Source organism: Dermacentor andersoni, chromosome 6 (assembly GCF_023375885.2).
Source record: "Dermacentor andersoni chromosome 6, qqDerAnde1_hic_scaffold, whole genome shotgun sequence".
Classification (NCBI taxonomy): domain Eukaryota; kingdom Metazoa; phylum Arthropoda; class Arachnida; order Ixodida; family Ixodidae; genus Dermacentor; species Dermacentor andersoni.
The window spans coordinates 13,314,005-13,330,056 of NC_092819.1; the positions used below are offsets into that span (position 1 = coordinate 13,314,005).

At 45.9% G+C, this 16,052-nt stretch overlaps 1 protein-coding gene across 1 annotated transcript in view; it reads right to left on the minus strand.

Moving 5' to 3' along the window:
* jeb (low-density lipoprotein receptor domain-containing jelly belly protein) overlaps window positions 1-16,052 on the minus strand; it is a 233,816-nt gene that overhangs the window by 39,530 nt on the left and 178,234 nt on the right. Inside the window, exon 2 of the mRNA XM_050169882.3 lies at window positions 5,647-5,807. Within this exon, the coding sequence (XP_050025839.1) occupies window positions 5,647-5,807 (161 nt within the window). The remainder of the gene's footprint in view (window positions 1-5,646; window positions 5,808-16,052) is intronic.

The following is a 16,052-nucleotide window of genomic DNA, read 5'->3' on the forward strand; positions in this document are numbered from 1 at the left end:
GTTTAGTTGAGCCTACATGTTCAGCAGTCGCGATGGCGATTACAGGAAGATCAGTCAGTTAAGCGGCTCTTGATTTCATTAATGAGGATGCAATCCATGGTGACATCTATAACTCCAGAGTTTACTCTCCGCACTGCGTCACGGATTCAACGAGCAGCTTTCTGAAGCTGAAGCTGAATTTATTTTCATCAGTTGTACAAACAGTAGTACTATATTACTGTAGTACAGTAGCAGAACATGTCTCACGTTTGCTGTCTCATGTCTCGCTGCAAACGTGAGACATGTTCATCATTGCGTGGTTGAGGATGAACATGGGATAATATTTCGATCAATTTCCTCGTTGTTCGTCATCCATGGAAATGATCCAGCTGACGCAGCCGAACAATCTGTCCACAATGGCATCAGCTGTGTTGGCATCCCGTTTTCGAGAGCCAACGCAGCGAAACAGCTTCGCCAACATTGAACCAGTGGTATTCATCGAAATTAAGAAACACACGCTTTCATACCCTGTATACTAATTTAAGTTTTAGTCCTCCGTCCTGCCTCTCACGACGTGAATGCACTCTTCTAGTCAGTCTATGGTTTGAAGGGGCATGTTCAAATGCATACTTCCTTTTCATCGGAATGGCCAACACTCCACTTTGTGACTTTCACGGGTGCTGTGAACCAATCGTACACCTTCATTGCGAGTCCTCTCGTTTCAACCAGCAAAGAGCAGCCGCTGGACAAGCGCCCACTCACGAAATCCAAAATTGTTGGACATGCACCGACACCAGTGCGAGCAGCTATAAAGGTGCCGCTGCGTTGCCTAAAGCAGACTGGATTGTGCAACATATTGCGAGTGTGCGATACTGTCACCTGTATAACTTTGTATCCGACACTGATTGTGTGTGTGAAGATGTGACTCCTGAATTGACGGTTGGACAGCACTCACGTTTCTTATTGTTTATCCTTACATCCTGATATTTCTTTCTTTTATCTTTCGTACCATTTTTCTCTTCTCCACTACATTGTAGCCAACCACAGATAGTATCTTATTACATTCCCTGTCTTTGCTTTGCTTCTATCTCTCTCTCACTTCGTCTAGTACATTGCACTTGAACGTCACTCATGGGGTGGGTGAAAGCACAGGAACGTTTAATTAATATTCGCTCTCGCACTAAGGTGCGCAGCTTTCTATAAAGAAGGTCACACCGCCTGATGTTAAATTTCTTAATATAGACATTGTTGTACACATTCAGGTCAAAAGCCCACATTTCTTGCTGGCTCAAAACACCAGCATGCCAACAGCACAAGCCCGGGGAAAAAAGAATTATATGGTCACAGTAATGAGCGCTTTGATAAGGACCGAAATATGTACGTGCACCGAAGTAGCCTGGGAAATGTCTAAAAAACTCGGGTCCCGCTTCTCGAGCGCAAGTGTGTACGTAAGCCAGTCGCAATCACTGCCAGTTCGTGCTTCTGCTTTCATTCTCTGCCTAGTGGCGCTGCTTTGCGTGTCCGCGTTGTTCCGGCCGGCATGGCTTTGTGCCGGCGACATTACGCACTATACTTCAGAGCAATTCCGTGCAGCACGGGTAGTCAGAACAAGGGGCCAGCCAATCAAAATGAAAGTGCGCGTTCAGCACCTGCACCCGCATTCACTAAGCGTACTTGTGCTAGAATTGTTCGTAAGAACCGAAGCAAACCAATCCTGATGCTGTTCATACTATTGTTGATGGCAGCCGGCCAATGGCAAGGAACACTTGCGAATGAGAAGCTTTGTGAATTCGGGTCGTCGCTCGCGTCGCCGCCATCACTTTTTATACATCTCACGGTTGTACACAGATGAAGGCCTGTATTCATAAGACTACCTCGTAAGTGACGGAAGTGCTGTCTGGGACCCTCCACCACTGCTTCTTTCGTTATCACGCCCATTAGTAGCTACATCTTAAATGGCGGGAATCCGAACTCCAGTAAATTAGGAAACAGTCTTACGTCATTAACATTCAGGTATACGGGCCCCAGGGCCGTGCTCACGGAATGTCTCTTTCTTAAGAGTCATTAAATGTTGGCCCAGTGTTGCGAATGGCAACACTGGGTGACAGTATGAATCAGCGTGATAACTGCAGAATTGGCGCGGCGATGGCCAGTGGCAATCGGCACTTAGCAAGAAAAGTTTTACGAATAAGGGCCACGTTTCAAAACCTGTCTTTGTCCTCATTTGTCGCTGATCAAAAGATACGTTGAAAGATACATGGCATCGAGTTTGCGATGCTGCGCCACACCCTTGGTGCCATAGTGAGATTTTTTTCTCTTTAGTTTACAATACCTTTAGTTTATTTTTTACATTTATTCCTGAATTACACAATGTATTTTCCTGTCACTGAATGTACATGTTCGTTTTGTCCTATCGTTCGGGTTTTATTTTTACGCTGTGGACGTTTTATTTTTATTCTGGTTTGCAGAGTAGCAAACCGGAGCGCTTCGTCTTTTTAACCTCATGCCTTTTCCTTATGCTCTTTGTACTCTCTCTCACGTGTACTATTGCGTACCATCTGCAGAGGGTGCAATAATGCGAGAACATTACTTAGCTCACTGTACAATCCAGCCGTCATTAGACAGCCATGGCAGAAAATTGGAACACAAATTGCACCATCTTCATCTAACTACAAAGAAAGAAGTGGCCACGGTGAAGGCTCGACCCTCTGCCCCATCACACTGTTACCGCTCCGTAGCCGACCGTGCTAACCGCTGCGCCACCGTTGCAACAGGCAACAGTTGTGAATACCTTTGAGTCTGTGCACGAGGTTGGGCTCTGCCTGGAGGGCGATTCACTAGATGGCAGAGCGAGCGGCTGCGATGCGAGCACGGCGAACTGCAGCCGCTCGTTTTGCCTTTCGATGACGATGACGACGAATACGATAAAACGCACTTCAGGTACCCATCGGAAGGCGCCTACGACATCCCCCCAGAATATGAGGCGGAGTTCACCTGCGAACCCGATGAATGCCAACACCATGGTGACGCTCGGGAAAGGGCTGTCATCGCTCGGCAAATTGGTGTCATCGAAAAAGAACACTCAACTCAATGTACGTCAAACATTACTTTGATGAGAACTCAGCAAATGAAACTCAGTTAACAGATCGCAATATGATCGGTTTGTCTACTTGCATTGTTGCGATTCCTAAGCAGCTAGAATAAACTGGAAAACATAACATAGCAGCACTATACTCAGCAATGTTTTGCCGCAACACTAAACTCAGCGACATGTAATACATTTAAACATACTAAGAATTACTTAGGTGCTCCCGTAGTTTCTTTTTCAAGCGAAACTTGTATTGTCTCACTCGTGTCGGCGTTGGTGCTGCCGTACGAAAAAAACTCAAGCAGCGCGAAAATAAATATTGCTTGTTGGGCTGCATATTCGAAACACCGTTGCGAGAAACCACGCTAACCGACCCAGCCACTGCCGGTTCATAGCACCCGGCCTTTAAAGCGGGGTTTTATATGCACGATGAAGTAGACGCAGCGCAAGGGGGAGCCAATCACAAGCATCTCCTCCTTCCGGAGGAGGGAAAGGGTGTGATCGCATGTTCGCTCGCTGGCATTCGCCGTTTCCCGCCGCTTCAGCATATGGCTTCAGGCCCGGCAGTCAGATAAGGAAGGCGCGTTAGGTTCGTGCCGCCGAAAGCAGGCTGCGTAGATGGAACGGCAGCAGGAGCGGGCCGCGCGTCGCGGCGTTTCGTGAACGCCGCACGTCGACGCCGCCACGGCTCTTCGTCGACGTGCCGACCTCGCCGTGAGGGAACGCGAATCTGAGGCGTTACGACAACGAAGAGCCGCAGATCCCGAGCTTCTCTGGCACCCCTCTTCACAGTGGTGGAAAGGCGGTCAGTTTTTGTTCCCACAACTGAGACATGTAATGCCTTGATCTATACATCAACATTTTAACTGAGTGATCGCGTAGCGTTTTGAACAACTAACTCACGAGTTAGTTGCGAGTGACGTAGTTAGTTACGGGTGACGCTATCTACTGTACGCTTGTTTCTTCACATCCATTCGCGTCTTTCCGCCGTAAGAACTATGGACTGACTAGCCCATCAGCAAGCAGTGAAGCCTTCTGTTATCCATAATGGTCACGAACGTTGCTCGGAACAGAGTGAAGCAGTGCGCAGAAGCCGTAGCTCCTAGGCCGTGGGGTAGCTAGTGAACCATATCCACATAAGGCTCCATCTGTGCTGCAGGCTGAAATCGCCCAGCGGACTCGATGTCAGGCGGGACGCTAAGGAATTGCGCTTTTCTTCTTACTTTTAGCCTTACGCTAGCTTGTCCCATAAAGTGTTTTCCAGAGAGAGTTTCGAAGCGGTTTCCTGGCGAGTCGCACTGCCGAACTCACGTTCGGCATCCAAGATTGCCGGTACTTTCCTCCAGCGCCGGTGTTGTCCCTTTGTTCTCTGTTTACCGCCCGCGGGATGTAAATACAATCGGGGAAGAGGCACAATGCCAGAAAAGCTGCTGGCGTGCACACGCTGGCACAGTTCGTTTTTCGATCCTTTTGGAGGCGATCGAGGGCAGATCGCATGCTGGTGGAACAGGAGACCAGGTTTCTATTTCAGGGAAGCCGTTATTCGATGTGACCTTGTGCTTTGAAGAAATTGAGTATTGTAGTTGCGGGAACCATGCATCCGTGTTATTGAGCCGACGTAAACATACATAGCGACAACGTTGGCATGGCTTGATTCAGTGTACAAGAGGCTAAAGTGGGGCTCAATTCAGCGTACGTAGTAATAAAGGCCTTGCCGCATGAGCTGGTGTTTCTTGCCGGGGGCCTGCTGTCTGTTTCGAAGTGTGGTTTTTGTACACGTAGACGTCGGAAACTGTACGTGCCGCCATGGTCTGTACGCTCCGAGAATGAAATCTGTTCACAGGGCCAGCGCATAACGCTGTTACCTTTATTATGAAATATTTCGCTTAGAACAAATACAGCTTGCCTACTTTTTCGTTGAACAGGCATATGCGTTTTCTTTTATTCCTAAAATATCAGTATTTTACATCTTTTTTTTACGTTTAGGGCCTCTGCCTTCTACGTTAACTCTGGATGCCCAAAATCGCTATTAAATCAACAAAATGTTGCAAAAGACTGTTAAACGTCGAGCTGTAAAGTTTCGCGTTTTTATTTTCCTGCGGGAGATCTTTGGTGAATGCTGGGTTGGTCGGATTAAACGCCCTTTCAAGGCTTTTCCTCTCACTACTTGTTACTGACCGTCTTTCCCCTCGCGAACCATGTACATCGCCGTCTAGCGTTTATAGTCTAAGCATTCGTGAAAAGCGACACAGAGGCATGGGCACTTGACGCAAAAACACGTACGTGCATTCAATTTAAAAATTCCATTAACCTTTAACTGTGCAAGCCTTTCAGCATGTACTTTTTGATGAGCTTATACCCTAGAAAGGGTTATGAGTAACAAAACCAATCAGCATCGGTATTAGAGAACGATACAGATAGGCAAACATAAAAAAAAACACGCTTCTGTACGTAATTTTGTTTGTGAACTACATATCGTGGAGACCAGCGAAGATCACGACAACATGACAGAGGTCGATCTCGCCGTAATTCTTTTACCCTGATTCAACGGCTAAGGTTGGTACTGTAGCAGCACTCACCGTCTTGTAGAACATGCAAGACATTCGGTCCTCATCCTCGCCCTGCGGACAGTCGATGAATCCGTCGCACAGGACGTGGTCGTCGATGCACCGGTACCGCCCCATCCGGTCTGGCGAAGGGCACGCGAACCGCTCCATTCCGTCCTCCGCGCTCGGACACTCTGCAACGAAAACCAGGGACCGTGTGTCGAAACAATGAAGGACGCATTTGTTTAATGCTGAGTATGCTCAACGCTAATTCTGGGCTTTTAAAATAGTCTAGCCTTTTAGTAGAATTTATGTGACAACAATCAGAGCTCACGTAATTGCTCCGTACAACTATTTTTCCTGTTCCCCTCCACAATACGTGCGTTAACAAACAAACAAACAAACAAACAAACAAACAAACAAACAAACAAACAAACAAACAAACAAACAAACAAACAAATATTGCGAATGTTATTTATTACTTTTGCTCTAGCGTTGATGACCAGTGATGATTATGTTTGATGTTGTCATTACATTTGTTTAGGGTAGTCAACCAGAGAACATATTGGCGCTGTATAGTTAATTGCCCTCCGGAACCCTCCCCCCCCCCCCCCCCCAGAAACTCCGCCGGTGTTGCTAAGTATGCGTAAGCATACCCCTAAATTTCAGTTGGCCCACCCCCAAATTTAAGCCGGCCCACCTTTAAAGTTCAGGTTGGCCAACCCCATATTTCCGTTGGCCCACCCCATATTTCAGTTGGCCCACCCCTAATTTAAGTTGGCCCACTCCAAATCTTAGTTGGGCCACTCCGAATTTCAAGTTCCCCGCCCCCAAATTCCACTTGGCACATCTCCAAATTTCTAGTCGACCCAACCCAATATTTCAGTTCGCCCACCCCTACTACAGTTGAAACTTGATTCGACCACGCTCAAATTATTTCGTTAAACAGGGACGTTTACAAAATCGAGAAAATAACTTTTTGGTCGTTCTAAATCTAAAATTGTAACGTAGCGACACGTAAACGTTACCGCGGCATGCTATGTGCCGCTAATCCAGCCACCTGTTGCATAAACCATGAAATAGCGCAAGCAACCACCGCCGCCCTCACCGAGGCGGCGTTTAGTCCGCAGTTCCGTGCATGGGCGCGGCGTGCAGCCGCGGCAAAATAAAGCTAGGGTCGCGACCACGGTGCCTAGATGTTTTAACGAATTAGCTTTAGAGTGCGCGCTCGAAGAAAAACCAGTCTGTGTCAAAATTAGAAAGAAATCACTGCTCTTCTTACTCATTTTTTTTCAGGAAAAACTTCGTTAAATCGAGTTCGTTCAAGTTTGTTTCGTTAATTCGGGTTGATGCCAAGGTTGAACCCTATGCATGGGTACCTGCCGAGCAATGTAAATTTGTTCGTTAGATCGGGAACTTCATAAAATCGGGTTTCGTTAGATCGAGTTCAAATTTTACAAGCTTCCCCGTGCATCTTCTAAGAAGACCTATGTATCTCTATATATCTCTATCTATTTTCTTATTTTTTAAAGTCTTCCTAATCTCTTATGAAGCTACCAATTATCTACATTTACACTAATGCAACGATTAAATGTCTTAAATTTGGAAATTACGTTTTTTTTGCAGATACATATTTTTGCATTACACTTTTCGCGTGACGGGAATGGGGTGCTCGTCAAAGCATGCTTACATTAATATGCAAGTCACTGCACCTTGAACCGCAGAGAAACAGCCATAAATAGTACACCGATTGATGCCAGCAGATTTTTGAGACCGTGGTTTAGACCACGCTGAGAATTGGTGATTGACCGGAGTTTTCTTTTTCTTTGTTGTAAGCCGAATAAAATATTTTGAACAACCATTTCGCATTCGCTTGAATTTCGCTTCACGGGACACTATTTCCAGCGCAAAATTGCATCGCACCTGCTATATTGATCAGGATTCAGATGCGGCTCTTCATAATCTCAAGGGTTGCGTTTAAAACGTTCTGAAGACGCGGGCTGACACGCGAATTCAACTGCGGGTCTTTGTTAGGTCGTGAAGATGCCCCGACTCTCAACTGCGCCCCACAAAGGCGCTTATGGCATGACAGATCTCCTGCGGTATGGAAGCCTCAGTGATACTCTGCAAATAAATTCTGTGTTAGTGCATTTCGAGCGTACGTGTGTGTTAGTGTGTGCGCGCGCCTATGTGTTCCTCATCATCTCATTTAGAGTTGAGAGAGAAACAAAGGAAAGGCAGGGAGGTTAACGCGGTTTTCTATCCGGCACGGGGAAAGCGGATTTGAAGAGATAGGAAGGGAGGAAGATGTGTTTACAGAGGCGGAAATTGGCGCACAGAGTTGCAGCGGCAAACGTCACTGTCACAGCGTATCTTCCAGGTCCGTGCTGACGTACCACAGGAAGCGAGCTAGCGTTCTGGGTGCCTTCAGCGCACACGTCAGTTGTGAGCACTGTCCAAGTAATTATTTGCTCTCACAGTGGTCAGCTGTCCCGTGTCTGTAACGTAAGGCACAGTACCTGTCTCTCTCTATGCTACAACGTGGGCAGATGCACAGAAGATGGGAAGTTGTTTCTTCGCAGCCGGAAGTATTACAAGCAGGGCTCTAGGCCCATCCAATTTTGTAATTATGTATGAGCATGACTAAGTAAACGCGACACCAAGCTGCAGCCGGTACAACAGAGTTTTTTCGCGCCTTCACAGCTCCGGTGATAAGTGGGCCATCAAGTTACAAGTGAATGTAAGTGACTGTTCGTGGAATTAGTTTACTTACGTTAAGCCAAGGTACGATCGAGTGCTATGAAGCAAAGTGTATTTTCTGCGTATATTCTTTCGAATGGAATTGGCACATACCTGCAATTTCCGTGAGCAGAAGGAGCGTATTCGTTGATGCGATCGCCTCCACACACAACCGCGATATTAGTGGATACCTGCAAACCACATTGTGCCGGCAGCCACTAATACAGTATATCGTGTTTCTGTTTTGTTCGTCGATGGTGAAAACTTATCTCTCTGACACAATTTGCTCAGAAGAACCACAGTGTCATTGACCTTCGTACAGTTTAGAGGGCTGCCCCTGACTAAAAGAATGTGGTCTGCTGATGACGTGGCTCTTGAAGAATAAATGCGAGTGCCGCTCGCTGCGTGAAAAGTTCCCCTCCCGTAGAACTTCTTTGAGAGGACGTCATGATCTTGATTTCAACAAACTTCGCTGAAATAACCACTGCGCCGGTCATACTAGTAGATTTAACAGATAAACGTAGATAACAGAAACGTAACAGATAAATAGTAGATAAACGTAAAGTCGAGTGCTGTGCACATCTTATGAAAATTGCGGCGTTGCTTGTTTTAACAACGCTAACACCACTGCAGCTTTTCTTTTGAAGCCAGGAATATTGAAGTATATACCTTAGGTTGTTGCATTCAGCACAAAGGCGACGGTGGCGTTGATGTAAAATCTGATGGCAGACCGCCGTAGTTCACTGATGTGCAGTTATGTGGGTGTACGTTGTACACGGCCCTCCTTTAGGCAGGCAAGCCAGATGGTGCGATGGACACCGAGCAAGTTGTTTCATGCCGAGTACCGCGTTTCGCGAAATGCATCCAAAATTTCTTTAATAATATAAATCAGATAATGAAATGGTTCCCTCTGAATTCCTTTTACCATGAAAGCACACACTTGAAAATGACTGGATGTACTAATTAGAAAAGAAGTTCTGCAAATAGGTCTATTAACTAAAGGATCCATGCGATTGATTTCAATTGAAGGCTTGAAATACACCGTTCAAAGAGTTCATAATCGTATCCAGAAATGAAAAATACTTTGCACTGATTCAGGACCTTCATTAAAGTTTTGCATCCATCCATTGCAATGATTCAGGCCAATTTCGCACAGAAGAAACGAAAGTTACCTGCCGAACAACACACCTGTCCCTCCCTTAGTAGACACCCATGGCTGACATGACTGCGTACGCCTCAGCATTAGGCGAGCGTGAAGCGAGCAATATTGCGGCACGATATTGCGTCCCTGATAAGGACGCCGATAAGGATGCCGAAAAAAAGAGTCTGTGGAAGTGGATGTACAGCGAAGCTGGTGTGGACGTTAGACAAGATTACACAAGCACCACCACCACATGTGAAGTACTTCACGCACGCACATGCATGTGCAGAAGTGCAGCATACACCTTCATTCTGCTAGGCCATCCGCCAAGCGCACGCGCCTTATTGAACTAAATTAATGTTTAAAAGTGAATTGCGTCAGAAAATGCGTGAAGTATTACACACAAGACATGATAGCTTCGGACTGTAATATGAATATATTAAAAACATATTTCTGTTGTTTAGAAAACGTTTATTTCAACAAAACACGATACGAACATTGATTCCACCCGGACGACAACATATACAAAGTGCGGAGCATTTTCAAAGAAATTGCCGAGTCCACACTCACCGACATATAACGACGTAGATCCACGGAAACGCACAGTTACACATAAACTAATTGCCGCAATATATAAAATGATATTGAATATATACAGTGCACAGAATGCATGTTTATGTACAATGATGATGTGGCAGAAGCATATTACATATTTCGTAGTGATGCTACGAGATGTAAATATACAAAAATTATCACGCATACAAGAACACGCGCATGCAGAAATCACGGGCGCCTACATACTATGTACATTGAATGAATGCTTTTGATGGCCTGGCTACAAGAACCAGGGTGGTCGAAAATGAAGCCTTACGCGTCATTTAGCCCCTGACTGAAAACGGCATGACCACTGTCGAAGAAGCTCCTCTAACAGAAACGACAGTAGCTCAGAGTAGAGCCTCTCCAGAAGTGGAAGCACTGCGCCGACGATGCCCCGCGGTAACTGCCTCGCACCGGTTACGGCATAGACAAAATGCCCCCGCAGCCGTTAAAGGTCACACGAAGCGGCCACGTGAGCAACGACCAGATGTAACAAAGCGATTAACTCCAAGGCCACAAAAACCAGCATGCACGGCCCTCCAAAATACCCTAGCAACGACGCATTGCAGAAGCACATGCTTGTTGTATTCTTGAAGGGGGCAATTGGGACACAGCAAAGATGGGGCATATAATGCAAAAGTATGGACATTTGGGCGAGTTGATGTGGTAACATATTCTTGGTTTATAGCGTGGAGGGACACAGACGAAAGCTAGAAGCAGACAGGGCGAGCGCTCGTCCTGTCTGCTTCTAGTCTTCGTCTGTGTCCCTTTGCGCTATAAACCAAGAAGATTGAACCATGCCCCATCGGTACAGTCTGTCACGCGTTGGGGACACTTACCATCGTAGACACCAGACGAAGTCGCGTAGATAGCCAGGCAGGAAGGACGCCGTTATTATTGGAAAGGACGCCATGACACATTATTGTAACGTGTGTGGTGCGCTTGGGGAACCAGATGAAGCAGTAAGGCTGACATTGTATCCACATTACGTTTTTGAAGGACGTCTGCATCAGGACATGCCTGTTGTACGTGGCGATAGAATGTCACGGCCGTAGAGTGAAATGCAGATGTTTGTAACAGTTGTGGTCTGCGACTTAAGTGTGCGCCGGGTAATATTTAACGAATTCTTGTGCCAAGAAAATAGCAGGCGAGTTCACGCGTGGGACACTGATTACGCTGTAACAGGCGGGGAATAAATTGCAGAGCAAGCAGCCTGTAGCGGACAGACACTGACGGGAGCGCGAACCCATCGCGAGAGCGTGGTTGCCAAAGCGCCACGCGACAGACCAGCTCTGCACTGCCTGACCAGAAGAAGGAACCAAGAAGGGGCTGCAATGACCTAGTAACCCCTAATGGCGGCTGTACGACGAAACAGACGTGCCACACATAGCCGCAAAATACAAACTGTGCTAAGTACCTTCTTTCTAATCTGGGTAAATCCTACCCTTGAACATTTTTAACATTTCGCCTTACATCTTGACGAATTTAAAGCCACACTGAGTATTATGCTATCATAGGTGTAATCAAGGCTTGATATACGAACAGAATCGCTCTTTTGAAGGTGCAAACGGGTCCTAGGCACATCAGGGGGGAACAGATGAGCAAATAGCAACATTTTGAAAAAATTAGCGCAGCACCTGAAGTATTTTCGTACTCAATGAAAATTCGGAGGCTATGGTATAAGCTATCTTCGTTCCTCAGATACAATGTGATGTCATCGGCGAAGGCTGTCACCTTCGCAACTCTTCTACCAGGCAGTGGCTGACCGCGTACGTAAAGGTCTCTCAGTACTGTGCGCAAAAATGGTTCAAGGCTGAGCACAAAGAGTACCGGGGGCAGAGAGCATCCTTGAAGAACACCATGAGTAAGGGAGAATGGTGCCCTTTCACGACCATCAAGAAACAATGTACTTCAGATATTTAAATAGGCCTTCCTAATACGTTCAACAAAATTTGACAAAAAACCACATGAGGTCTGTGCACTAAACATGTAGCTATGTTCAAGGCGATCGAATGCCTTTTCTTGATCTAGTGAAACTAAGAGACCACGTGCTGACCTGGTCAGCGTGTATGTCATTATGTCACGGGTAACGAAGGAAAGACTGTGTATCTCTCTGCCAGAGACTGAGCATGCCTGATGGTGTCCTGTTAAGGAAGGCATCAGGCTTCCCAAGCGTCGGGTGAGAACAGCTGTGAAGGTTTTGCAGTCAGTGTTGAGAAGCGTGATTGGTCTCCATTGCTCTGGACGAACTGATGATGGATCGTGCTTAGGATCAGCACAATACGACCATCGCGAAAACTAGACGGGAATTCAAATTTTTCAAAGCAGCGGCTGATAACAGATACGAAAGAGGCACCAATATCTTCCCAGAACGTTAGATCAAACTGAACGGCTAATCCGTCTGGCCCTGGGGCCGAGCTACGCTTCATGGAAGATAATGCCGCCTTCGCCTCATCAGCTGACGTTCGTGCACAAAAATAGTCAGCGACTTCAGGTGGAACCTGAGGCAGCCCGCTTAGCATTGTACGATATCTTTGAGCACCATGATCTATTTGCACAGTGGTACGCGCCATGTTTTCAAAATGAGTTACAAAGTTTGAATAATCAAGTGCGGGAGGCGATATAACAGGAAGTGCTCTTGTGGTCGCAGAACTTAATATATTCAGCTGTTTAAAAAGCGAGTTTTTGCAAAGGGCAGAACTTCAGTGTGTGCGCACGGATTACACGTGCATCGCCAAGCAGCAGCTGACAAAGATGATGCTGCTATGAGGCGTTGGAAACGTCTCCGTAGCTCACGCTGCCATGACCGCATGAGCGTATTCAGTCGATTGACCCGAAGGGCAATACGGAGCTTCGTGGCAGTATCTGCTAGATCTGGTTACGTACTACGTCGTCTGAGTGCACTTCCTTCAACTGAACAGGGTAGGTTCAACTGCACTTTGAGGGCGTCCCATGGCTCTGGGTCAGATCCTGAAAAACAGATGCGCAGGACTCTTGACAAACTAGAGCACGAGCGCGCGTGGTGTAAAACGCGCATGTCGAGGCGCTAATGTTTCATTGATGAGGAAGCAGGGAAGCAGACTTGAAGCATAACTGGTTTATGATCGGAAGTATAACTAGGAGAGAGGGTAAAGTTATCACATCAGATTGAGACATAACTGAGCTCAACTGCTTGGCACATAGGCACGGTATAATCTGCTTGACGACGCGCCGCGTTGCCACGCCCAGACAAACGAACATCCCTGATAGACTCGATATGCATTCAACAATGAAAAGTGCTGGACTAGACGCAGCTCTCGTGCGCTACAATCAGGTCGACCCCAACCCGGGCCTTGCACATCTGCTAGCGTGTCTAAAGCACAGTTAAAATCCCCAACAAGCACTACGTGCCGACCATCTAGGAAATACACCTCCAGGTCGCGAAAACAACTCCATAGACTTAGTGGCCTGCATTGGTCCGTAGATTCACAAAATACGTAACTTTAACTAACATAGCACACAGTCAAATGCCAATATTTGCCCTGCCCCATAACAAAAAAGCATGATGATTTCTCAAGAGAGCTCTATTGAATATAATGATACCGACCCCACTAGAGCATGATGTCGTGAAAGGAAAAAAGAACAATCTAGGTTGGACGTGCGTTTGAAAGCAAGAACATGTCCAATGGTGAAAAAAATTGTTTCTTGCAAACACAGAATGTCGCAATTTTTTGCGTGGGCCACACTGATAACTTGAGCTTGCCTTATAAGACTTCGAAGCCCCTGTGCGTTTCATGAAATAATGTTCAGGGTGTCAGCCTTATTTAGTCATAAATGTACCACCAAGCTGGGCTGGCAGTGTTGTTCAAGTCGCCGCCATGGGAACAAGTCCAGGGGACATGCGTTACACACATCACAAGACACACTTCGCCTCTCCCAAAGAAGGCCGATATTTCTTCGGTCGCTGTAACTTAGCGCGGTGATGCGGGCGCCGTCTGAGCCAGAGGCGTGTGGGCACGCGTTATTTCTCGTGGGACCACCATTTCTGCACCGAATCCAACCAGGTTTGGCGAAAGTCTAACGCTGCTGTCAGCTCCGAGGCTGAAGCCATTTTCTAGCGTTACAGTGTAACAGATACTTTCAAAGTGAGCAGGGCATCTTTTGATCGCCCTTTATAGGTTCAAAACTATAGGGTGGGGGTTAATTGTGAGCTTCGTAACAGCGTAACACAAGACACGAACAAAAGGAAGGTGACAAGTACCAGGAATCTATTCGCGTCTACACGGACGGTTCTGTAGTCAAAGAAAGTGCGTCTGCAGCTTATGTTATACCATCCTTAAGGGTAGAGTACGCTTGTCGACTAGGACACACGTCGTCACCAACAATATTTATTTTTTATTTATTTATTTACAGAATACTGCAGGTCAACTTGTGACCCAGGCAGGAGGGAATACGTTCATACAGTAATGTAATTAAATACGTTCAAAGAAAAGAAGTGCATATGAAATATGAAATACATGGAATCATATGAGGTACATTGAAGGATGATATAAATACATAAAAACACATTATACAAGCATACAATGCAAGGGATTTAATTGAAAGGAGAGAAATATTTACAGTACCAGTTTACACAGGTTGTTTTTTTTTTCATGCTAACACGCATGAAAGTACTGATGTGGTCACACGTTTATTTGAAATGCAGTTTTTTAATGGCATGTAATATGTTATTGGACGGGAATACATCGGTCGGCAGAGAGTTCCAATCATTTATTGTTCTAGGAAAGAAGGAATATTTAAAGCAATTTGTACGCGCGAAAATAGGGGTTATTTTGTAGGGGTGATAATTTCTGGTAGCTCTAGCAGGTAGCGGCTGGAGACAGGGTGAATGACCAAGTTGTAGTTCCCTTTTCCAAAGGCGGAAAAGCAATGTTAGGCGTGCTACCTTCCTTCGGGATTCTAGGGTGGCAATATTATTTTCATTAATCAATTGAGAGGGGGAGTCATAACGTCCATAACAATTATATATGTAGCGGACGGCAAGCCTGTTTACGTTTTCCAGTTTTTTAATATCTTTCTTCGTGAATGGGTCCCAGACGACGCAAGCATATTCTAATCGCGACCTTACGAGTGTGTTGAATGCCAATTGTTTTACGGTTGGAGGAGAATGTTTAAGCTTGTGTCTCAGTAGGCCGAGTTTACGTCGAGCAGACGCACAAACATTATCAATGTGTTGCGACCAGGTTAGACGATTGTTGGTGGTTACATCCAAATATTTAAAGGAGTCTGTTTCAGAGACCGCGGATTGATTAATAGTGTATTGATATGTTAGAGGGTGTTTTTTGTTGGTAATGCGCATGAAAACCGTTTTTTCTTCATTAAGTTTCATTTTCCAGGTGTCGCACCAGTCAGAAATCGCAGCAAGACTTTTATTCAGGATCACTTGATCATTGGCATCTTTAATCTCTTTGTAAGGTAAGCAGTCGTCCGCGAACAATTTAATACTCACACTATTGTCTATGCATGCTGTTATGTCATTAATATATACTAGGAAAAGTAGCGGTCCGAGCACGCTTCCCTGCGGCACTCCCGAATTTACGGGGAGACATCCAGAGTAATGGCCCTCAACATCGACGAATTGTCTGCGCATGCTCAAATATGCACAGATCCAGTTTACAATGTTAGGTGGAAACCCATAGTTGCTTAGTTTTGTTATCAAACCAAAATGAGAGACCCTATCGAAGGCTTTGCTGAAATCGAGGAATATAACATCAACCTGGCCGGCTTTATCAAGAATGGAGGCAAAAGCGTAGACGCTAGAGAGAAGCTGAGTAGTGGTAGACAGCCCCTTACGAAACCCGTGTTGGCACGGGGACAGAATACCACGTTTTTCAAGAAATTAGTGGAATTAGTGGAAATTCTCCAAGCCACTCATTTTATCAAACGATATGAGACACCAACAAAGTGGGTAATTTGCGCGGAC